Source organism: Sus scrofa, chromosome 3, assembly GCF_054392235.1.
Source record: "Sus scrofa isolate SSC_HxYL_T2T_F1_AM1 chromosome 3, Sscrofa_HxYL_maternal_Yorkshire_Landrace_v2.0, whole genome shotgun sequence".
NCBI classification, from domain to species: Eukaryota; Metazoa; Chordata; class Mammalia; order Artiodactyla; family Suidae; genus Sus; species Sus scrofa.
In genome coordinates this window covers 107,299,532-107,325,674 of record NC_139385.1, presented here as the reverse complement: position 1 = coordinate 107,325,674, position 26,143 = coordinate 107,299,532, and the positions used below count along the sequence as shown (strand labels likewise).

General features: G+C 37.3%; 1 protein-coding gene and 1 long non-coding RNA gene across 7 annotated transcripts in view; both read right to left on the bottom strand.

Annotated features, from left to right (window-relative positions):
- LOC146404833 (uncharacterized) overlaps nucleotides 1-26,143 on the bottom strand; it is a 1,439,763-nt gene that overhangs the window by 1,065,876 nt on the left and 347,744 nt on the right. The window lies entirely within an intron of this gene.
- SRBD1 (S1 RNA binding domain 1) overlaps nucleotides 624-26,143 on the bottom strand; it is a 226,402-nt gene continuing 200,882 nt past the window's right edge. For 2 of the 6 annotated variants that reach the window (XM_021087562.2, XM_021087564.2), the window contains 3 exons: nucleotides 25,269-25,451; nucleotides 4,968-5,152; nucleotides 624-1,518 (listed from right to left, as the gene is read on the bottom strand). In XM_021087562.2, the coding sequence (XP_020943221.2) occupies nucleotides 1,229-1,518; nucleotides 4,968-5,152; nucleotides 25,269-25,451 (658 nt within the window). In that variant the 3' untranslated portion in view covers nucleotides 624-1,228. Of the gene's footprint in view, nucleotides 1,519-4,967; nucleotides 5,310-25,268; nucleotides 25,452-26,143 lie in introns of those variants that run through there. The other 4 variants (XM_085019375.1, XM_085019377.1, XM_021087563.2 and 1 more) reach the window with 3 other exon arrangements.

Below are 26,143 nucleotides of genomic sequence, written 5' to 3'. Positions count from 1 at the left end.
ACTTACCATCTCCATGGACTAAAGACAGAGTTAAAAGTCACTTACTTTAGCTATTTGTTTTCCTTGCCCCTTTACACCAGACCGAGAGTCAATCTTTAGGAAGGAAGGCTATTTCTATCCCCATTTGAAGTTTAATCCTGATGCTTATGAAAGAATATGCCTAAATGGGAAAGGTGGGAGGGGGATAAGTTAGGAATTTAGGACTAACATATACATATCACTATATATAAACGTACATAAGTAACAAGGACCTACTATACAACACAGGGAACTCCACTCAATATTCTGTAATAACCTAAATGGGAAAAGAATCTGAAAAAGAATGGATATATGTGTAAGTATAACTGAATCACTCTGCTATACACCTGAAACTATCACAACATTGTAAGTCAACAATACTCCAATGTAAAATAAAAATTGAAAGAAACAAAGAAAAAAAAGAAAGAATGAATATGCCTTTTTGTGCTAAGTCAAACAGAGTGTTATTCTTCAAACTTCTAGAGGCTTCCCTTTCCCCCAAAGGCACAGCTGGCCTCTGTGAAATTTGTATGAATATGTGCCACATCTTCTCTAATCAAGATTGACTCTGAGGTCATTCACCGAATCAACATAGCAAAACATGATCACTAGCCACAAAATTTTATTGTAGGGATCAATACATATATCCTTCTGAGAAACGTTTTGAGCCATTCACTTGATGGTTATGAACACATCAGGATCTGTTTTATTGGTATATTTTTGGTTTGCTTGGCAAGGGAAAGCCATGATTCAAGTTCAAAATGCCTGATTAAAAAAAAAAATCTATAAAAAGAGAGGATTAAATACTGCCAGCCCTACTGTGTCAAGAAACACTGTATAATTTAAATCAAGAAGGTAATTCCATAAGTCCAGCAAGGCATGTTGGCAAGTAGAAATGAAACAATCTATTATACAAAATGCAAAAGGAGTCAAAGATGAGTTATAAAAAATAAAATTTTGGTCAGAAAATCATTATTACTACATAAAGCCACATAAAGATGTCTATTAGTTGCTCTTTCTAAGGGGAAAAATCAAACCGTTAGCTCTCTATTTATTCAGAAGGAAGAATAGGGAAAGTGTTTGGAAAATACTTCTGATACTAAGTGAATTCCTCTCCATCTGCTATCTAGAGTTCACAAACATCTCACTTATTCTTGCCAACCTGCAGAAATGAGGGAATAAAACCAGCGTTTTGCTGTCAGGGGCCCACTCACAACACCCGGATAAGGTCCAGGGTAATCCTAGATCGGGGAATGTCAATGTTAAGTACTTGGACTTCCACTCTTTCTCCAGGGCCCAGCCCAAGACTCCTTCTCTTCTTTGTCTTTGAAAGTTTTGCTTCTGTTACATTTCGTATGGGAATCAGCCCTGATCTCCCTACTCCTATATCCACGAATATTCCAAACAGGGTGGCATTCTCGACTTTGCCTGTGAGAACGGTCCCAACCTGCAAGTCTTCCAAGCAGACTATGCTTCTCTTGAAATCAGGTTTGTCGAAATCTACGAAGAAAGCGGAAAGACGACAGAGTAAATAATAAAAGCACTGTACTTCTTAGACAAAACACGAATTAGTGAATAAGTATCAACTCTCTATCAACTGTGTGCCCAGACCAGTATTAAGCACTGAGAGGGGGACACAAAAGGAGCTGAAGGAAGATACAGGACTGCCTTCAGAGAAAAGGCATCCTCGTTGGAGAAACAGCATGAACAAAGCAGAAACAATTCAAGAAAATTTACTCAAACACTTTCTTATCAAATTCTGCCTTGATAACCTGTGAACATTAGCACTATATGTAAGGGACTGAGAACAGCGGAGAGTCTTATTTTTCTCCTTACGAAGAGGTGAGAAAATATATTTGCTTAAAGAATATGCAAGGCTAAATTACAAACACTGAGAAAATAAGACTCCTGGAAAACGAAGATTGGGAGTTTTCCCCAAGGTAATCAATCCTCAAACTGCTTAAAGGCGGGTATATATGGATCCAATCAAAATGTGTGGATTCCTGATTACCTATTGCTCAGATACCCAGATGAGCTAGTACCTCATTTCCTTCCTCCTCTTTCAATACAATTGATAAAACACCGATTAACTTTTATTATTATCTCCTGGCCAGGCACTCTGCTGGGTGCTGGAGATAGAACGAAGCAAAGATCTCTGCTCTCAGGTTTTTTACAGTGTTTTTTTCTTGCTCACGCCAGTGTACGTTTCTCTGTTCCTTAACACTATCCCCTCAAAGGTAGGCATAAAGCACGCCAAGGAATCATTATGGCTTTAGTTAAAGCAAAACCAAAACAACAACAAATGTTTTATGATGGAGAAAGCTACAGCTAACAATTTAAACGGGGCTTTTGGATTATCTGCGGATTCCATTTACCCATGCTCCTCTTGGCCCCCTATCCTAGGATTACTGAATGTTGATTCTAATAACAAAGAACACATTCTACGCTTGGATCTCCTTTTACTAAGACCTCATTTTCCCCTCCACCCATTCCATTTCCTTTTCCTCCACAGCTGTTGGCTTTATCCTGATTACTTGTTAAAGCTATCCTTTACATTTGTATTAACAACTGGTCACCTCTTGGTTCCCCTCTCCCGGTTCCACCTCACTGGAATCAGGATTTTTTTGTTTTAATTCACCTTTTCCCTTTAACACAAAACAAAAACCCTCTTTACCCCTCAAATCTCATTTTCCTCATAAAAAAGGAATATGCTAATGCTGGATTTGATTGTGTAGAATTCCAGTGAATTCCAAAAACCAGAAATGGACTGAATGAGCTATCACACTGGGACAAGGACTGTGTCAAAGCGAAACTAAGTTTCAGAGGTAGGATGTTCTTTGAGGCCCCAGAGTCACTGTTTTTATGCTTAGAAACCCCTTTTCTCCTATTTTTTCTTGCAAGCGTCCAGCTGTTACAGATTCCCCAAGGGTTCCTGATCAGCTGCTTAGTTTAATTTTGCATGGAAAATCAGAGTCAAGATCTACTTAACATGTTTCTGAAGACAGCCTGGGACACCGAGAAATCAGAAAAATCCTCCATGTACAAGGCAAACTTTAACACTTTGATTGCCAAGGCTACATACTCAGTCCCCTGTCACTAAGCTGCTTCTGAAGGACCCAATTATGTAACCAGCAACCAGAGTGTTAATAAAATAGAACTGATTATGTCACTGGGAAAACAGAAGACAGGATGAGTATGAAGAAAGGATGAGGCAAGAAAGCAAATAATTTTGAGAAAATGGAGAAAAGAGACATTTAGAAACATTCAAAATCTGCCGCTTCAAAAAGTATGACTGACTGACTGCCTTCCTTCTTGGGGATGTTTTTAGTATTAAAATGAAAGTTCTCAGATATCTAGAAAACCGTGACTTAATGCTAGGGCCAAAGTCTGTTCCAAAGAGATTTATTTGAAATTTTGCTCACTGCAGTGATAAATACTGCAGTAACTGGTAAGCTCAGTTCAGAGCCAAGGTACATCTGCTTCTGCTCAACCAGGGGCGTCACCAGGTAAAGACCAACCTAGCTGTTGGTTGTTTCATTGAATATAATGTGAGTATTAATCTCTGCTCTGAGTCTACAGTATAACTGGGATAATGAAAAACAAAGAGGGACAAGAAAAGCCAGTACAGAGCATATTTACCAGCCCTCTACTGCAGTGTTCTAGGCATACTGCCCGCAAATCCTGCCCTGTTTGAAAATCACTGTTCACCTAGAATTCCTGCTGGACAATGCCCATGGAATTCACATATAAGAATACCTCCAAAGGGGGATGGATTTGTCTAATGAAATAACCTCTTTGGATGGACTGCCCAGAGGCTTCTACTTCTGCATCTTTGGCACAGCTCTTACTGTATGTTTCATTTTATTTTTCTTCAACTTAAGAAAAAGTTGAGGAGTTCCTGTCATGGCGCAGTGGTTAACAAATCTGACTAGGAACAACGAGGTTGCAGGTTCGATCCCTGGCCTTGTTCAGTGGGCTAAGGATCCGGCATTGCCATGAGCTGTGGTGTAGGTCGCAGATGTGGCTCGGGTCCTGCGTTGCTGTGTCTCTGGCGTAGGCCGGTGGCTACAGCTCTGATTGAACCCCTAGTCTGGGAACCTCCATCTGCTGCGGGAGCGGCCCTAGAAAAGGCAAAAAGACCAAAAAAAAAAAAAAAAAAAAAAAAAAGAAAAAGAAAAAGAAAAAGTTGAGGGAATGGTATATTGAGCTTGCTGGGTATGTTTTTAAATTCCCTTAAACCTTTCCAAAGAAAGCATCTCAACACAGCCTAACCCAGAATGAACAGAGCCAAGCCCTAAATGTGGAATCATAAAGGTGAAGTGAGACAAGTGCAGATTCATTTAAATTTCAGGGCTTCCTATTCAAATTTCTTTGGGAAGTAGGTCATTTGATACCTTAATACCTTCTCACCGGGTCATTGCTCTCAACAACTATGGCTGTTATACTTCCCTCACCATCTACCTGTGCTGAAAGCTGAGAGCACTTTTAATTAGAGGGAAAATCAGCAGAGAGATAGCATCTTATTTGTTCAATGTAGTCATTGACAGAGAATCCAGGTACTAGAAAGGCTGTAATTTAGGGAGAAGATGCACTTTAGTTTGTGAACTGAATGCTTTACCCTGGACTTCTGGCTCTTATGAGGTAAAAACAGCTTATAAAGGGATTATGAAACATGTGTGCCTCAATGCACATAGCAGCACAGGCTTGATGCACTTAGTCTAGTGTGATAGGAAACAAGCATGGGACAAGCAGTCTGGAGACTTGGCTTTAGCTTTGGCTCTGGATTCTAACTGCAATGACTTTGAAAGAAGGTCCCTATGCTTTAGTTTTCTCATGTACAGATGGGAGAATGGAGAATCCTAAGGGTTAGGATTGTTGAAAGGGACAACACAGTTAATGACGTGAGCTATGCAAGTGAAAGGTGCTGTCATTCAAGTTCAATTGTTTACCTGTTCGAAAGTCAAAGGTCTCAGGCTGGCTGAGACCATCTATAATGACCTGTAAGGTGTGTACTGTTGTTTGCAATCTTTCTGCAATTTTCTCTATTCCTTCTTTTTCAAGGAATGAATTTATTTTTTGTTGCATTTCAGGCTTTCCAATCTCATTCAGTGTTCCTCCAATAAATGACAAAAACCTGCAGAGGGGGGGAGAAAAACACTCACCAGTTATTATTTTCCATTTTCCTTATAAAGGTCACGCTAAAATGCATTCATCTCAGATCTATATATCAATCAATCAGCTGGTCTTTACTGAAAATCTACCATGTGTCTCAGGCTATATCGATGATCTGCCTTGGGGAAAGAAAGGGAGAGGATGATTTCAGGTTTTTGTGCTACTTTCCAATGAAGCACCAGCTCAGAATTAGCATCAGAAACGTTTCACAGTGCAGGGTTCATTAGCATTTAGCGTCATACGTATTTTCTAAATAAGAACATCTATATTTGCTTTATGTTTCTCAAAATTTCAGTTAGGAAAACTTCTTTGAATTAAATAAGCTATGAGGCAAACAACGAAGAGATGATATCAAAATGTGGCAAAATATCCTATAAGCATTGCCAGCTGTTGACAAATAAATTACTCTATTCATGTGCTCTTTACTTCTGTGTACCCATGGTGACAGTGTTACCTGTGTAAGCATACTATCAACCTAATAATTGTCAAATTCCATCAAGAGTCAAACCTCACATGGACTAAATAACATCAATACATTAAATATTCAGAGTCAACAGAAAAAATGAGGACTATCAAAAAAAAAGTAACTTTCAAAATGAAAGCACTGTTAAGCAAGACATCAATTACATAATCTTAAGATGAATATTACTTTACATATTATACAGTTGCAATATTTATAAAATGAAAATATCTGCCTTTCTCAATTTCCCTTTGCTATGTTTACCATTTCCCTTGCTTGTACAGCTGCCTCTCAATTACTTGACTTTGGAGTTCTGTAATAAGTTAATTAAGCAAAAAACAATAGAGGGTTAAGATGAATTTCCCTTCAATTTCATCTGAATATTGGGCTGTAGCTTACTGTCTTCCTATTCTTTGGCTGGGTATTTTCCTACATCACTGAGTTCCATTTCCTATGATTAATGGCTCTTTAAAAATGTCAACACAGTAATCAGACAGATAGTGATACTAATGCCCTCAAATCCTTCCCTCTAAGGATGTTTCTGGAATACAAGCAGGGAAAAGAAAACTGGTGGAGGCTTGTCCATGATCAGAATTGGGATGCATCCCATTTGGCAGGTTGCTACATGATCATGAAAGGAATGCTTGTGATTTCCAGGCTTTTCTGCATTGTGGTGTTCAACTAGAAAAGGCCACGCCAGTGATAATCCAGTAGTGATAATCTGTTATCTGGTGGAGAAAGCTCTCTCATCTCTCATTTAACCATGGCAACCTCTTTGGGTTCACATGTGTAACCTCCTATGTTTCCAGAGTCATATTTTTAGTCAAAAAACCGATTCACCTAAATTCAACTTATGTTCTTCAGAATATGTTTTGGTTAATAGTCTAATGAAAGACCAAGGAGTTGGTGCTTGGGCCCTTCTTTTCAGAAATGAGCTTCCACCCCAGCTAATGGCCAGTGAGATGCACACTGTATGTCTGAGTGTCCATGGCTTCTCCAGCCCACTAGGGAAGCAGCGGTATCTACTAGTGCTGATGGATGGGCAGTAGCACATAGGGGCCTGGTGACAGGGAACAGCTGCTAAAGCTTGGACTGACAGCACAGATGACACATGACAACCTCTGCCCACAGCCAACTTGCCTGCACAACTTTCTCAATAATATGTGCCCTGCTGAGCAGACTTCCCTGATATCTACCTTCTTGGCTTGACCAGTCTGCAACTGGCTATTAAGCAGAACATCTTTCAAATCCCCAAGATTCTGGCTTAGAATCAACTGTTAAAATGCCAAAAAAGTATATTCATGAGCTGAAAATATATAACTTTGAATATCATTTCATAATTAATAATAAAAGTAAATAAAAGGCAGAAACTTTCCAAAGACTGTACAAGTCTTGGCCACAATAACAAAAACACTGGCTCAGGAGGCCACTTAGAGTCTTAAGATTGTGTGTGTGTGTGTGTGTGTGTGTGTGTGTGTGTGTGTGACTAACTGCTACTTAAGTCACTTCCATATAAAGAATTCTGTTTATAGTGGTTGCAGATGTCAGAAGAATATTGGCCTGTTTAACCTGGGTGCATATTTCATATATCATTTTCACCCTCACACACACAAGCCTGAGGGCACTGGTAACCGAAATCAATAAGAAAGCACCAAATTGTGCTCCTAGCTAATGCTTCAATATTGATCAACCCTATTTTTAAATGACTATGGGACAAAGTCAGATGCTCTTTTATTTTGAAAACTTTCCTAAAGTTATAATGGTTGCAGGAAAAGGAAAACAGGAAACAAAAGGGGAGAGGGACTACAAAATGAACTTGGAATAGCATTCTGATTGACCCCTCTGTTACTGGGTTTCAAATATATGCAACTGTAAGTGACGGGGAATGGTGTTTTAGGCTCAGTAGCCACTCAACAAACATGTGTACTTTAAATACCCTTAGAATAATTTATTCTACATTATTCTAAATTTTCACTCTAGAATTGTGACAATATCCAATGCACGGTTTCATTTTAGAATTGAGTGTAATGAGTAATACTCAGTACAAAGTACTTTCTGGCTCAAAAGTACCACATAAAACACACTGTACTTTATGAAGCTTCGAACGAGAAGGTTAGTGAACATGTTCTGAAGCACATGTGCCAGGCACTGTGCCAATGCTTGATAGATGTTCTCATTTAATCCTGGCAATCATCTTAAAGGGTAGGTATCACAGCATACAGAGAGGGAAATATTGAGGTTCAGGGAGGCTAAATAACTTGCCCAAAGCCACACAGCTCTTTTTTCTAACTGGAGTTTTATGTTATACATCTCAGTGTGTGCCTGTTTATAATTGCAGTTACATCAAAATTAAAGTGCTATATTTTGTTAAGATATAAAACACAATACTTTGGGTAATGTTTCACCAGCACATTTAATGGCAGATTAATTTTAAACATTAGACAGTTAACACTGCTAAATCCCACAGAGAAATTATTATATAAATGCATTTAGGTAGACAGTTCTCTCAAAAGTCAATGTGTTATTACAATCATAGTCTCATTTTCTCCACTGTCTCTGAACAGCTTTTTCAGTTTGCTGAGGACTGCTGTCTGAGCTGCTGTTTTTATTTAATATGTAATTTCATCCATCTTACTTAAAGTAAGAAAGTAGCATAAATGCAACAAATAAGCACATCATGTTCTTTTAGCACACATCTGCACAAAGTTAAAATGCAGACCTTGGAGCAGAGACTGCTTGTTTTTCAAACAGAATGCTATATAACCTAAAATTGCTGATATTTTCAACAGAAACTTGTTACAAATATAAGTCGTCCTCCCCCCAAAGGATAAGAAACGTCTTCGTAACATTTTTCCTGGAGAATAAGAAATTCTCAAGATTCATAAGACTTCGGATACAGCCATTCAGTTTTATGTAATCATTTCCAGCATGGGGAAAAAAATTTAGAAGCCCAGGACTCATTACATTAAAGCAACATGATACCCTACAGAGCACAGAAGAACCATGGTGATGCAACTCCATCACTTTAAAAACAACTTAATCTTAGCATGTGCTTTCTGAGCCAAACACACAGGATTTAAGACTCCACAAAGAACCGTGCTGTAAGGGCAAAGTACTTCTAGTTGTCTATCCACTCTGGACGCTTTTAAAAGAGACTTTCATACTTGTTTATTTTTATCCATTAGTTTAACTCAGCTTTAAAGTAATCACATCAATAAACCAATAAATGCAAGAGCACAGCCATTTTAGAAAAAGTAGTTACAGATAAAGCAGGTCATCATTTGTAATACAGGCAGACATTCAATGATTTTAAAAAGAGCTTATACTGCAACCTTAACTGTGATTATAGAGCAAGCAGCAGAACATAAATGAAAGTCCGGTAACAATTTGTTATACAAAAAGCCACAGGCTCTCTCTATATTTTTAACATTTACCACTCTTAATATGAAGGACTAAACATAAATTCCAAAGTGCAAAGGAGGAAAACCTGCTAACCCTTTACACTATCGAGTCGGAGCTGAATTCACCCAGGTGAGCCTGCAGCAGTGCACTGCAGTTTTACTTAAAGGACTGTGGTTTTGCCACATCTGCTGCTTCAGCACTCAAATCAAAGAGGTGGCAGTGTGACTTGCATTTTAATCGTCATCAGAGAATCTTTCGAACTTCTAACCTCTTTATTAAAAAACTCAGAAAGTGAACTGGGCCAGAATCCTTAAAAAGTTTTTGTTTAAAAAAAAAAAAAAAGAAGTTTTTGTTGGTGCAAAGTCCACAAATACTGGTGAAGTCAAGTAAGAGCGCATTTACAGACAGGCCCACAGAACACCTACTGTCCTGGAGAAGGCTAGTAGCTATCTAAAAAAGGTAATAATGAAATAGCTTTTCCGAACATATAAGCAGCTACGGAAAGTTACAGCAAGTAATTTTTCATGAGAATGGCTTTTTGAAAACTTACACACTGAAGATCAACTTTTAGAAAACTATAACCCTCACAGAAAGGGTAATTAGGCCCTTACAGACTCTGATCTCAGAATAGTTTTAAATGGTATGCAGCCTTAAGGGTGGTAGTGGAGGCACTTTTTGCATCATTTGGAGTGTCTTTGGAGCAACTTCCTGCATCTAAACACACCCTTGGATCTGTGAGCAGGAGAAAACAACTAGAAGAACCGAAAAGGAGATGCTGCCACAGATTAAGGAAAGCAGTTTCAAAAAAAGGCTTGGTTTATAAGCATCAGATTGTTACCTGCTTCTAACTTCTGAAGAGCTTAGTAAATGTTTCCTCCTTTTTCAAAGGTCTGTTACACATGCATAGAAACTGGATACTTGATGCAGATTGCATTAATTGTATGTAGGAGAACATATCCTTAGAAAGCTGTTTTATTTTATTTTAGCAATTTAATACACGAAATTAACTTTGGCAAAAAAAAAAAGCCAATTAAAATGTGTTTATACAGACATCCTCTAAAAGTCTGAGATTTAGAATGATCTTCTCTTTAGAAACAGTTGAAGAAAACACTGTTATATAGTTACATAAAACAAAATACCTAAGATCAGTGAAATAATAACCAATGCCACAAAGAATAAGTAGCACTGTATTGTATGTAGGCTTTTCCTATTTCAGAACTACTTCCTAGATATGGTACATTGTGTGATTACGATATAATTAAAACTATAATAACCCCCCAGATGTATATACCTATACAATGAAATGAGTATGAGTATATAAAAATTAAAATGGGAAGATATTAATGTATTGAAATGTTATGATTATTGCTCTAAAAATTTCTAAAATCCTGTCTTAGAACTGCATTAGAAATAAATTTACAAGTGACAAGGAAAAGTTTTCTTAACATTTTTAAAAACAATAACCCCCCCACCCCAAATAAATAAAAAAAAAAAAAAAGAAAAAAAAACCTCAACAACCCAATATTACTCAGTTTGATTATCCTCTTTTCCATTGAGTCTGTTTTTATAAACACACAAACTTGCATGCATGCACACACACACACACACCCATATTCTTAGATGATAAAGATCTGCTAAAATCAAGGCTCTTCAAAGGAATGTGACAAAATGCTGACACCAGTTAAAAATAATTTAGAAACTCACTCAGCTTCCTTTACTAAGTATTTATAGCAGAAGATGACTGTGAAAAATGACAAAAGAGTCTCTGCCTTGAATGAGCACAATCTAATTTAATAATGATAGTATATTGGAAAAAATAATATTCCACTTCTAGCATCTCTTTTAGAGGTAGGACTTTACATGCAGATAAACAGATACTTTGAAAGTGCTCAATAAAGATGATTTCATTTCATTCTCTCAAAAATTTATTGTGGATATAGATTTGCAGATAAGGGAATCAAAACTCAGACAGATTAAGTGACCTGCCCAAAGTCACAGAATTGAGACCACAAGACTGTATCTAAGGTAAGAGTCACCATTTATCCCTTCTTCGTTAGCGATCTTTAACTTTGGGGGGTTTTCAATGTAGACGGAAGATTCAGATCCCAGATAAAATTTGGCACCCAGGATTGCTGCCTGGGAGCAATTTATTATTATTTTTTAAACCAAATTCAAAAGGAAAAAGTTTGGCTCTTTTTGAGTTACCGAATAAGAGTTGAACAAAATTAAGTTAGTGGTTTCAAAGGCAGCAGACTCTCTACAGCTCAAAAACACTGTGTTCAGAATTCATGTAATTTAATTTACTGTCTGTAAAGCCGTAATGTGGATTAGTGCCTGAGAATATTTGAAAGAGGAGGGCAAATAAAAAAAGTAGTATTCAAAAACATACAGGCTAGTCATGGCAGCATTGAAATGAAACAGCTTTGGCACTACTAGGGGATAAAGCTCATGTATTGGAATAAAGGACTTTCTTCCTTGGGAAATAGCCTTTTTTATTACGAATTCCATACTGTCAAGGAAGCCTCCTTTCAAGAAATTTGAAAATGCCATTTCCCTAAACCCCACAGTTTATCTCTGAATGGGCAGAGCCATTTTTATTCCATTTAAAGAGTGGGCAATTGAGGTCAAAGTAATTTGCTTATGGTCACACTCAGAGTCAGAAGACAGGCTAAGATTAAAATCCATAGATAGACTGGGGACAGGAAGGGGGAGAAGGAGATAATTGGAGACTAAATCAATACCCTACTGAGTTTCAGGCTCCAGACGGAGTGATCTAAACCTGAAGAAGAGAAGAGAAGGAGAAGGGCAAATTCTTTGGAGATGGAAGAGACTGAAGCAAGCACAACTTTATGGCTGTCTCGCAACTCTCCTACTTCTCCTCCACTAGGTACTAAAAGGCTACTCCAGGATATAGGAGAGAAACCAGTGTTTTCTCCAGCTCCAGGACCCAGGGCCAACATCAACAATGTTAAATGATATTATAATTTAATCGTATCTGGGTCACATGGTAAAACATTTTTCTCCTGGGAAATAATTGTAAATGCACCCTTCACCTATCCACTGCCTTTTCTTTTATGACTTAGCTTGACAGCCCCTTCTCAGTCACAACAAAAACAGTAGCAATAATGACTACAGAGGTAACAATAGCTTACTCTCCCCCAGGTGTTAAAAATGTTATGTATGTTGACTCCTGTAATCCCGTGAGATGGCTATTATTATTATCTTCGTTTAACAAATAAGGAGAATGAAATTTATTAATAGGTAAAGGGGCGTGACAGGGAGGTTCAATACCTTTCCCAGATCACATAGGCACAATTTGAATCCAGGCAGTCTGGCACCGTACTGCCTCCAGAGTGAGCTCGGGGAAAGTTAGGTACCATCTCAGATTCTTAAACTTCCTATTTACCTCTACCAGCCTTGCCCCAATCTTGACTTGGTATGTGCTGGAACAGTGTATAAGACGTTAGATATGACATCAATTCCAGAGAATCCCACATCCTGGTCAGCTGCTTACTCAAGTACGAAGAACTTTCACCATTTTTCTCTTTTGTGAAAGCACTTTGGAAAAATATGGTGAATGTTACTTCCTGGGAATTACAGTAAGATGTTTGGGTTTTTAAATACAGTACTAACAAGGAAAAAACCCCACCAAAAATCATTTTTAGTAATCTGTCCTTTTATTGTCTTTATATTTTAGGTTTGGCCTCTCTTACGATGCTATGTCTGTTTATAAAAAGGCAATCTAGTATTATCTAATCATGGCTTCACAGAAGAAGTTCATGTGGGGTAACTAATTGATACACATCCTGAGACATCAAAAGCCAGCAAAGGTTCTGCCTTAATTTTCACATCTGAATGCTGCCAACTCTTGTGAGGCAAGTCCAGAAAAATTTAAGATCCTTCAAATTTGCAAATAACTTCTTAGGTCTGTTTACCTAATCTTCGTTTATTTTACAGCATTGGTGCTAGGTTTCTTTTCGGGCAAGTTTCCCACAAAGAAACATGTTTTTATCATTGCAGAAGTTAGTTGGCACACGAATACAGAATAAAGCTGTGGTGGATTTTAAATGTGGGAGGTGTGCTAGACACACTTATTAGACTAAGTGACTTACTCCTCAGAAAAATTACAGATCACCGCAAGTCATGGGCCCTCTGGGTTGCTCCCAGTCGAAACTATGTATGTCAATGCTCTACCGATGCCATTTTGTTTTGTTTTTAAAACAAAAACAACATAAACCCGCAGCATTTACAGTTGCTTCTTAGCTAGAAGTCTTTTCTTCCTGCTGGGCAGAAAGCTAAAGCTGGGAAGCATGTGATGAAGTCTCTGAAAGCAATGCTCAAAGAAGAGTTCAGAAAAGATCAATCGTTGAATAGGAAAGGGAAAGAAACAGAGGTTGGGATGTGCTCAGTCCTTAAAGGTCTTCAGTATGGGCCACTAGTCACCATCCGATTTGACTTGTGTTAGCTCCATGGCAGAGAGCAAGGTAGGACCTCTAAAGGGCCTCTCCACCCTCTAGGCCCCCAACTGCTTTTTAGCCCAAGAGCACCAGTTGGGATCCATGTATTCATTTATGTAATCACAGAAAACTTGGGTTAATTTTACTTTTGCGCCCCCCCCCAAGCTTCATTGACATAAAACATTGCGTAAGTGTAAACTGTACAACCAGTTGATCTGATACACTTAGGACTGCACAATGATTATGACCACAGCATTAGTTTAACACCTCTGTTGGGTCACCTAATTACCATTTCTTTTTTGGGGTGAGACATGTAAGATCTACTCTCTTAGCAACTTTGAAGTATATAATAGAATATTATTAACTACAGTCACCGTCTTGTACATTAGAGCCCCAGAACTTATTCATCTTGTAATTGGAAGTTTGTACCCTTTGACCAACTTCTGATCCTAAAACTATGACACAAGCTTTTTGTAAATTAAGAGTAAACCCTATCTGGCTTTTATACAGCAGATCCTCCTGTCCCCAAGTAAATATGTTGTCAGGTTATGTGATTACTCCTGTTCCAGGCCTGAATTTTAAATTGATGGTTGTTTATTCTCTGAAAACATACTTTTCAACGTTGATTCGAAAGGGTCAGAAAGAGGCACATGAGCAGTAATAACAGAAATATCATAGTACTATTATAGTACAGACAAGGATATAAATCATCCCTGAATATACATTTATCTAGTCCACTATTTTGCTGCTGCATGTCATATTCCTGCTACACAGGCTATTAACCACTTTTAGAAAGTATCTTCTAAAATTTTTTTCCTGATGGCCAAAAGAGAAATAACAATTAAATACTAGCTGAGGCTTTATCAAAATGAGTGCCGAGTGACAGTCTTAACATTAAATTTCCTGGCATTTTTCAAGTTAAATTAAGAACATAACAACTTTCAAGCTTAACTATCTGGAGTGAATCAAATTCTTAATGCAACAGATTCTTTGGGAGAGTGCCAGGTCTCACTGTGACATGTACAAATCAGCATAATCTGTAGCACAAAGCACTACCTCCTGGCACCTTATTCAAGAAAAAACGGGAAATCGGATACTTGCCTTTGGCTCTCTTGATCAACCAGAATTGTAGGACAAAAACAGAGGAGGCATGGGGGAGTGGCAACCCCTAAATAGGCTGTTTCTGGACTTCATTCTACTCAGAGCAGCAGTTTTACTCATGGCTGACACTGGCCAACACAAGGAAATGACCCATACATGGAGGCATCATGGTAATTTCTAAATGACGGCAGAAAATGGTAAACAATCCTCTTTCATGGCCCATCTCTATTTTCTAGTCTGCAAAGTCTAGGAGGGCCTGGGCTCGGGACCCAATACTCTGTGAAGGCATGGGATTCAACCTGGGTCCTAAAATCCCTTCAATTCACAAAGGATTCTGAAAGAATTTATTCAACTCATGAGACGGGCAATGGCAGAAAGATGATCAAGATGTTCTATCAATAGTTTTGCCTACACAACTGCACACTGACCTCGGCCAGTTTAGACTGCAGAGAAAAAAAAAAAAATTAAGTTGAAATAAAGCTAGATACTTCATCTTACTCTATGAAAATTACCAATTCCTAAGTTCTGTTTCTTCAGTGTTCTTCTATGTAGTCCTCTTTCATTCTCTATTTTTACATTTATTCTTTCATTAAACAAATAGTGCCATATCAGTTTGTGTTAGGTGCTGAAGACAGAGTGGTAAACCGGATTCATGTGATAACTTGCCCTATTGGAACTTACAGCCTACAATTGTAAAATAACCTTAAATTTAACTGCCTCTAGCCTAGCAAATCTGGTATGAAGTTTTCAGATGCATTATTTATATTGCAGGGACAAGGACAATTGGAGAGGCTCACAGCTTTAACCACACTATTCTAGTGTGTCATACTTCTTTTTCACCATCCAAGTCTATTATGAACAAGTGGGGGAAAGTGGAGTACTGAGGCCTACAGCAAAAGAAGCCTTTTTCTTTTTTCTTTTTCTTTTTCTGGCCATGTCTGTAGCATGCGTAAGTTCCTGGGCCAGGGACAGAACCCGACACATGGCAACACGACAACATCGAGTCCCTAACCACTAGGCCACCAGGGAACTCCAAAAGAAGATTTTTAATTAAAAAAATTTAAAACTGATATTCTTTTTCTTGCTTTTATACTAGACTGGTCATCTCTTAAGATCTCCGATGTCTAAGATCAGTTCACTGGTCCCCATATTTTCTTATATTCCTTATGGTTTCATTTTTACTCTATGAATTTTACTTGTGACAACTTTATTTACCACTTAGAATATGCAAAAGCACTGTGGTAAGGGCCTGAGGAATATAAAAATGAATAGAGGTGGTTTATGCTTTCAAGGAGCTTACCAAAATAGGGAGCTTTAAAAATAAACAACTTTCAACAAATAACAACAAATAATCACACTAGAGGGTCAATAATTAGTAAGGGCTCTTTGTGAAGCACAAAGTTGTTCACAGGAGAAAGAGGTCATTTCCAGATAGGAGTATCATGCAGGGTCAAGGCTTTTGGACTGAGAAACTAAAAGGATGAAATGTACCGTCTGAGATGAGGAAGACTGGTTGCAGCAAGATCTGGGGAAAGACCTAGAGTTCAGTTTAAGGCATCTTATGTTTGAGATGTCAAGTAGGCAGTTGGTTACATGAGTCTGGAATTTGGAAGAGTGGATTGAGGTAAGCTTATAAATTTGAGAGGCATGTGCTTTACAAAGCCGTTAAAGCCATGAGACTAGAAAAAACAACTAGGGGAGTGATCAAAGTTTAGTTTTTCAACTTCTCTCTTCTCAATTCCTGTCCATTACAATGAGTTTCCCCTTCATCCTCCAATGTCTCTGGAATTTGCATTATTTTTGTCATTCATATCCACAGTTACTGTCTTTCATACCCTTCATTCAGTCTGTCAGCAAATCATATTGACTCTACTTTTAAAATAGAGCTAAAATCTGACAACTTCTCACCAACTCTTCCATCATCTTAGTCTCAGTCATCACCATCTTTCATGTGGATTACTGCAGTTAGTCTAACTGGTCTCACAGTTTCTACCACTAACCCCTTACTTAATACAGCAAACAATGGGATCCTTTTAACATGTAAATCAGAGCATGTCACTCTTCAGCACAAAACCCTGCTGTGGCTCCTGACTTCCATTAGAATTATGGCAAAGTCCCTCAAATAGCCTCCCAATGCCCTTTCGACGTGATCTCCTATTTTTCTGTCCCTTGCCCACTCTGCTCTAGCCACAATGGCCAACCCGCTATTTCTTGACCATGTTAGGCCTGCTCACCCATTAGGGCCTTTACAATGGCTGGTCCCTCTTCCTAGAACACTCTTCCCCCAGATAACTGCTAACTCCTTTTCTTCCATCAAGACTTTGCTCAAATGTCACTTTGTCAATCAGGCCTACCCTGACTACCCTATTTAAATTTGCAAGCACTTATGCATAACCCTGCTAATCCTGATGCCCATTACTCTGCTCTTTCTCTTTTTCCCATTGCTCATATTACCTTTATCATACTACACTATTTTTTTTATGTTCGTTGTATATCATCTGTCTCCTTGAGAGCAGAGATCTTTGAATGTATTCCAAAACTGCAGAACAGTACCTGGAATATAGCAGGTATTCCGAGGTTATATGTTTAATGAATGCACGAGTAATTTCATCAATTCTAGCCTCAACTGATGGAAAGATAGTGGTGCCATTAACCACTCATCATGGGATAAGAGAAGACCAATTCTTTTTGTTTGTCTGCCCTGTTTTTCTAGGGGCTAATAAAGAGGATTAATGACAGGAGAGGAGGGAGTTATAAAGGAGGATAAGCATTTTAGTTTTAGATAAACTGAGTGCTAAGATATTCATGAGAAAATCTCTTGCAGGCAAATGGAATGGGAGAGCTAGAGCTTAGAAGGGCGTGGACCAGAGATGTTGCAAAGAAGAATTGGAATTATCAGCGGAGGAGTGAGAGATAAAGATAACTATGTGAGTGGATGCAATCATTCAAGGATACATAAAGAGTAAAAGAAGGTGGCTAATGTAAAAATGTGAAGAATATCTACTTTTTTTTTTTTTTTTTTGGTCTTTTTGCCTTTTCTAGGGCCACTTCCCGTGGCATATGGAGGTTCCCAGGCTAGGGGTCGAATTGGAGCTGTAGCCACCAGCCTACCCACAGCCACAGCAATGCGGGATCTGAGCCGAGTTTGCGACCTACACCACAGCTCACAGCAACGCCGGATCCTTAACCCACTGAGCAAGGCCAGGGATCGAACCCGCAACCTCATGGTTCCTAGTTGGATTCGTTAACCACTGTACCACAACAGGAACTCCAAGAATATCTACATTTAGGAGGGCCAGAGGAAGAAGAGAAGTCAGAGAAGACAGAACATGAAAACCAAAATTATGGGAGAAGATCAGTAAGCCAATGGTGTCAAATGTAGCAGAATGGGTATGTGGTTTAAGGACAGAAAGAGGCCACCGGTTTTGACAATCAGGAGATCATTATTTGAGAGAGTAATGCCAGAAGAGAGGTAAGGCTTCTATCTATAAAGGCTGGGAGAAAGCAAGCAGGAAAAATCAGAGGCAGACAATTCTTCTGAGAAGTTTGGCAATGAAAAGAAGGAGCACTGAGACAGAAGTTTTAGGAGGAAGTAAGATAAAAAGTAGTTGCTGCTTTTAGCTTGTAGAGAGTGAAGAATGGGGGAGCATATATGTCTATGGGGCCAAATAAAAAAGAAAAAATTATGGTGGCATTAAAAATACAAGAGACAGTCTTAACATTGCACAAGGTTAAAAGACTTTATTCACTTGGCTGCCACTCTCCAACCCTACCTCCGCCACCTTTTAAGTGAGGTAACTATGATTCAGAGAGAGAATACCAACGTCAAGGGTCCTTAGTGCCAACCAGCGAGAAGTCAGAGTAGGAAGAGAAAGAGAATTAAGAGATGGAAGGAAGGGTAGCTTGGGGAAGTATGGGACAGAATGCCTCAAGATATGGACACAATCTAAAGAGGGTAGCTCTGACTTTTTTCAGTGAGGTAGGACATGCAGTAAATCAGCTAAATGTGAGCAGATTCTGAAACAAGCAAAAGAGATTTACAACAGAATGGGTTCAAAGGACTTCTGAAACAAAACCTATCTGTAGCAAGAGTAGGTTTCGTAATCCCATGTTCCCTTTGTATCTTCCATAATATGGATTTTCTTACTATTTTTATTTTATGATTTTTCTTTTTTCCATTATAGTTGAGTTGTAGTGTTCTCTGAATTTCTACTGTAAAGCAAAGTGACCCAGTCATTCATATATATAGCTATATACATGTGTGTGTGTGTGTGTGTGTGTGTGTATATGGGGGGGGGAGAGAGTTTTTTTTTCTCACATTATCCTCCATTATGTTCCATCAAGAGTGACTGGATATAGTTTCCTGTGCTATACAGCGGGATCTCATTGCTTATCCACTTCAAATGCAATAGCTTGCATCTATTAAGCCCAGTCCATCCCATTCCCTCCCCCTCCCCCTTGGCAACCACAAGTCTGTTCTCCAAGTCCATGAGTTTCTTTTCTGCGGAAAGGTTCATCTGTATCATATATTAGATTTCTGTGTTTTTAAATTGACATTTCCTAAAGACCTTGCATTATTCTGTACTCTTTCACTCTTACTACAAAACATCTTCTGGAAGAGGTGAGTACATTTCTAGGATGCATGTGCTACTCCTGCTCTTCACCCTTCTCCTCTCTTAAAATGAGGAGATACTAAATGTGGTCACCATGGAGCTGCTTATTTTGAAATGTACAGGTCATAATGAAAGGAATTCTTTTCAGTGCAATATTCAGGAAACACCAAATCTGCAGCAGAACAGCATAAAATTCTACATTACCCTTTGCAAAAAATCCACCTTCTACACATCCCTTAATAAAATAAATAGGCAAAGTTTCCTATATTGGAGGAGGTAATGTTTTCTCCGGAGGAAAGACAGAGTCTAATTTCATCCATGTGATGACAGAGAGTAACACTCAAAGCTAGCGTATTTCTGATGCTCTTTTCTTTTCTTTTCGCCTTATGAAGCACACATAACACAAGTCGTTACATTTTTGTGCTTAACACAGACTGTCTTTAAGGGTATGCTAATCTGAAAGACCATTATGATTATATTTAAATCTAGCTCCAAACTAGCTTTTTAATTGTGAGCTCAGGCTTTGGAGCATCACAAAAGTGGTTCAAATCTTGGTTCTACCAGGTGAATTATGTTAGGCAATTTATTTCACCCATCCAAGACTTTGTATACCTGAAGAAGTGGGAATATCAGGAGTACTAACCTCATAAGACTGCTGTGGAGTTTAAATGAGGTGATGCTTCTAAATTGACTAGTAATAAGGAAATATTCAGTGAATGTTTGTTTTCATTGGACTATTAACTACTCTCCAAACCTGACCTGAGCTATATTTTCCTGTCTCCAGCCCTTTAAAATAGCTCTTTCCTCTTTCCACTGGCTAAAATCCTTAAAGACATCACCCAAATGTCACTGCCTACATGAAACCTTAGGTGAAACCCCTGTCTGAAAATGAGGTCTTTCTCCCGTGAACAACATTTGCACTTCACAAGGGCACTTAATAATTACTGACCTCTATTACCATTATTTGTAAGCTTCATTCCCCCTGTTATGGTAGGCTCCTTAGAAGCATAAATCACCTCTGTTCATTCTTTGTATTCTTCAGGCCCTACCACAGTGCTTTGTATGTCTGAAGTGATGAATGGAATCATTAACAATTAAATTCATAGATTAGGAGTTCCCATTGTGGCTCAGCAGAAACAAATCTGATCAGTATCCATGAGGATGCAGGTTCGATCCCTGGCCTCATTCAGTGGGTTAAGGATCTGGTGTTGCTGTGAGCTGTGGTGTAGGTTGCAGATATGGCTTGGATCTGGCATTGCTGTGGCTGTGGCGTAGGCTGGCGGCTACAGCTCTACTTTGACTCCTAGCCTGAGAATCTCCATATGCTACAGGTGTGGCCCTAAAAAGAAAAAAAAAAAAAAAAAAAATTCATAGATTAAAAAAATGACACCATAAAGGACTTGAAAAAAATATGGAGAACACTGAATTGAACTTAGAAATCAGATATCTTAAGAAAAGACCAATTTGCATTAAAGCAAGAAAAAGAATAATAGGTTTATTTCATAAAATTAAACATTCATATTTTAAAAATATGAAATATGATAGCATTATAAGCATATATAAAATTAAAGAAACTGGAAAAACTTTCAGCCCATATAAAAAATGCTTTAATATTTAATAGAGAATCAACATGTAAACAAGACTTTAAAAAAGTAATATAAATAATAAAAGTAGTAAAGAAAAGAAAAGCAGACTTTTTAAAGCCCTTAGATGACTAACTTAGGACACTGAATTTCATGATCTCAATTTTCTAAAACATGAATGTGAGAGAGAATACCATAAATACAAGAGTAAAAAGATTTAATGGCTTCATATTTTGGCATATTTCTAGGAATGACGTCATAGTAGGGTAGCATTAGAGCCATTTATGTTCCTACTGGTTTTCTAATATAACTAAAAATGAAATTTACTGCAATGGAACTTACTTTTATAGAGCTGAAGTCAAACCAATGATGACTTAATCACATCCTTAATGAGCTTTTCTTTCCTGGGAAGACACTGTTGTAACACTATATGAAAGTATCAACTACCTGTGTTGAGTGATGTCTATACTAAGTAGATTTGAAAGCCAGAAATGACTATCATAGTTTCAAGGTAGATAATAGGAATGGTCAGCTAAATTAGATAAATTACCAGTTTTTGTTTCTGGACTTTAAAGGTCAAGAGTTGAACTTCGTATGGAGAAATTTCCCATGAAAAAGTCCTCAAGTACTCTGCTTCCTAGAGACAAGCTACTCCCAAAGGAAGCAGAGAGAAGGGTGAAGTCACTGGTAGGGCTTTTATGCTCTACATCAGAAACCAGCCCATGTGAAAACTGGCAGGAAAGTCTTGTCCGACAGGCAAAGTTCAAGATTTCTCAGGCTTGAACATTGCTGGTGGCATTTATAAAATCAGTATGTACTTGGCAATGTATATTAAGAGCCACATAAATTTGCAAACTCTTTGGCAGAGGAATTCCACTTCTAGGAATCCATCATAAGGAATTGCTACTAGTATTACTATTACTAAATTATTACAACTTGATGATTATTTAGCCTTTTAAAGAGGGGTACACAGAAACAAAAAAATTGTGCTTGTATTAGAAAACACATGGAAAAACTTATAAATCACATCAGAACTAGGTAATAGAAACAAACAAAAATGTAAAAAAAGACATTGATTTGCATATAGCAAAATGCTAATTTAGCACCCATGGAGATGTTAATTCTTGTAAGAAGTCTATAAATCCATCCATACATATGCATCTTCTTAAGCAACAAATACTAAAAATACAATTGCTATGAGACCACAGTTTTTTATACTAAAAAAATGAGAACTATGTGTTAGAATTAAGAATGCAACAAGGGGGGAAAATGTAATTGTAATGTATACATGTAAGGATAACCTGACCCCCTTGCTGTACAGTGGGAAAATAAAAAAAAAAAAAAAAAAAAAAAAGAATGCAACAAGGATGCCCACTCTCATCACTCCTATTCAACATAGTACTGAAAGTCCTGGCCATTGTAATAGGCAAGAAAAAGAAATAAAAAGTATGAAGATTAAAAGCTATCTATTTGCTGATAACATAATTGTCTATATAGGAAAATTTAAAGCATCTATGAACACCTACTAAGAACTAGTAAGTGAATTTAACAAGGCCACAGGATACAAAGGTTGCTATAAAAAAATCAATTGTATCTCTGCCTATTAGTAGCAAACAACTAACAACATATTAAAAAATTCCACTTACAATAGCATTAAAAAGCATGACATACATTTAAGAAAACATATGCAAGACCTCTACACTAGAAACTAAAAACACTGCTGAGAGAAATGACAGAAGATCTAAATAAATGGAAAGATAAAATAAATTCATGATCAAAAGGCTCAATAAATAAATATTATGAAGACATCAACTGTCCCTACAGACTCAATGTAATCCCAGTCATAATCCCATCAGGTTTTATTTTGAATATAAATTGACAAGCTCATTCTAAACTTTATAGGAAAATGAAAATCATCTAGAATTTTCAGAGCAATATTAAAAAAACAAAGCTGAAGGACTTACACCCTCTGACTTCAAAACTTAGCTTTAATAAAGTTGCAATAATCAAGATAGTGTGGTGCTGACAAACAGGTCAATGAAACAGAGAGCCAGAATAGATCCATACAGTCATATGATTTTCAACAAAGGTACCAAAAAATGGGTAAAGTTGTGCTGTTGTTGCTTTTCAAACATGGTGCTAGAATAACTAAATGTTCATAATGAAAGAAAATGAACCTTTATCCCCTACTTCAAATCATATACAAAATGTAACTTCAGATATATCACTGACCTAAATGTAAAAGCTAAAGCAGCCAAGCTTTAAGAAGAAAATCCCAAAGAATGTATTCATGACTTAAAGTAGGCAAAGGTTTTGGGGGACATAGAAAGCAGTAACTTTATATAAAAGAAAATTGATAAGTTAGACATCATGAAAATTAAAAACTTCACATTGAAATACATTAACAAGAAAATAAAGAGGTAAGCCACAAATGGGGACAAATTATCTGTGGAATATATATTCAGCAAAGGACTAGTATGCAGAATATGTTTTTAAAATTCGCACTTTCCAATAATAAAAAGGCAAACAACTCAATTAGAAAATAGTTAAGTGAAATGAACAGACAGTTCAGTAAAGAAGATACACAAATGGCTAATAAGCTCATGAGAAAGTACTCAATGTCATCAGGGATATGAAACTTAAAACCACTAACAGATACCTTGCACACACTACAATGGCTAAAATTAAAACAAACAAACAAACAAAAAACTAACATCAAATGATGGCAAGGAGCACTCATTACACATTGTTGGTAGAATGGTACAACTACACTGGAATGTAGTCTAGAAGGTTCTAGGAAAACTAAACATGCATTCAATTTATGACCCAGAGAATCCTCTCCTAAGTATTTTCCAAGACAAATGAAAACTAATGTCAACAACGACAACAAGATTATACAAGAATGTTCATAGCAGCTTTACTCAGCCAAAAAACTGGAGATAGGCAAGATTCCTTCAATAAGGAGTATGGCTATGATATAGCCATACAAGGGGATAGTACTCAGCAATCAAAAGGAACCAGCTACTTATCCATGTTATGACATGGATTAAAAATCTTTAACATGTTGAAGAAGCCTTACACAAAGAATACAACTGTATGGTATCATTTACATGACATTCAAGAAGAGGTAAATTAATTTTTGGCTGAAAAAATGAGAACATGTGGTTGGGCTGTGGTTGGTTCCAGTTGGCTGGGGCAGGGAGTATCTGGGAAGGGGTACAAAGCAACATGTCAGGATGATGGTGATAGTTTTTTTTTATCTTGATAGAGGTTTGGGTTACAGAGATGTACATATTTATTGGCCAAAACTCAGTTCTCATACACTTAAAATTTAAATGTATGTGAATTTTACTTCAAAAGAAAAAAAATTAAGAATTATTGAGTTCTAGTTAATGGCATACATGCTGAAGTCTTAGCTGAAAGTGCACTGATATTTGCAATTTCCTTTGAAATATATACATAAAAGAGATGGACTAATGGACAAATAGATGGATAGATGAGTGGAAAAACAGGCATAGTAAAATGTTAGATAAAATCTAGGTGTGGGCATACAGGAATTTATTATAAACATTTTTTCCCCCCAGCTTTTCTCTGCTTAAATTTTTTCATAATAAAATGCTGGGAGAAAAACAGATACCACTGTTTTGATGTTGACAGAATATTATTTTTTACTTTTTTTCTATTTTCTAGGTTTTCTATATAACGTGATAGTTTTTATAATCTTAAACATTTTAAAAAGAAATTACAATTATGTTTATTAAGGTAATCAAGTATAAATTATTTTAAAACAAGTTAAAAATCTCACTTTAGAGTCAATGAAAATTAAAACATTCACTAGTTTTAAGCCCACTGTCATTTAATTCCCTAAAAGCCTTCAACTATCTAGTTACGCAGCAAGTCACTGTTTCTGAACTAAAACAATCTGAGCTAATCAAATGTGGTATTAAAGTTTTTTCTTTTAAGATGTTTTACGTTAAACTTTCCCTTGTAACCCAAAAACCTCCCCCATACCATTCTGTTAATGTATGCTCATTAAAAGTACATCACTTCTTAGACTCTGTAATAACGAAGCAGGGTAAAATTTCTTAAGAAATCTGAGAGTTGGCTGTTTACTAAAGGGCTTTATCTTTAGATAAGCACAAGCTTTAAGCCAGGTGCTAGTCCTTTGTGTCTTGTTAATTTCCAAAACAAGCAGAGGAGAGGGCCACGCAATTTCCATTACGCGTACTTCACCATTAGGACCAGGGTTTATTGGCTTGACACTGCTCCAGGAATAATGGTTTCATTTCTCACTGAAATAAAATAATGTGCCACATAACTCAGCAATGAGGAACTTCTGAAAAATGTTGTCATGTTAAACACGGTCATATTTTCAAAGTCCCCATTATGCCAAAACAAAGGCCATATGCTGTAGCGAACTCACTCTGGGCATGGAGAATTCTCACATGGGCCTCAGACTTACCTCATTGCTATGTCATATGATTCCGGGTGAATACACGTTTGGTCCAGAGGATTTGGCTTCAGTACAACATTCACTGCGGTTTTGCTCTTCTTCTTGCCTGGTTTCTCATTTGTGACCTCAACACCTGCTGAAGATGTCACAGCAACTCCCTGAATTTCGCCTGCAGATTCAGTTTGCTGACTACTGTAAACATTCAAAACAGTAACAGGGGGTGAAGAGGTGGGAAGAAAAAAGTCTAATTAAAAATGTTCTTACTTCTCTGCCATATAAATATACATGAACAGCAACCAGATTCTAACCATTCACTTTATAAAAATTACCACTTATTTGTTTAAACACTGCTAATAGGGTTTTCTTTCACTTAAAGCCAGAAACATTCTCAACTGATTCTGACTGTATAATTGGCATTCTATGAGACAACAGAGAAAAATGGAGGGAAATAAAAAAGGAGAAGGAGAAAGTAATTTCTCAGAGCTGAAGAAAAAACCAGTTCTCAAAAGAACCTACTGAATATAAAATAGAACGAATGGAAAAAGACTCTTATTTGACATATCATGGGAAACTACAGAAAATAATTTCCAAAATCGAGAGAGAAAAATAAAACAGATTACTTTGAAAGGAACTAGAATCAGACTGGCATCAGTTTTCTCACTGACAAACATCAGGTATCAGAACACAGAGGAACAATATTTTAAAAGTCTGAGACAAAATGATTTTGAATCTAGAACCATACACTGAGCCAAACAATCATTCAAATTGAAATTATTTTCAGACATGAAGGACTAAAGTACAAGCCATATAATATACCCCCTCTGGAAAGAGTTTCTTAAGGATATGCTTCCAGCAAAAACAATGAATTTGAGGCAAATGGTAAT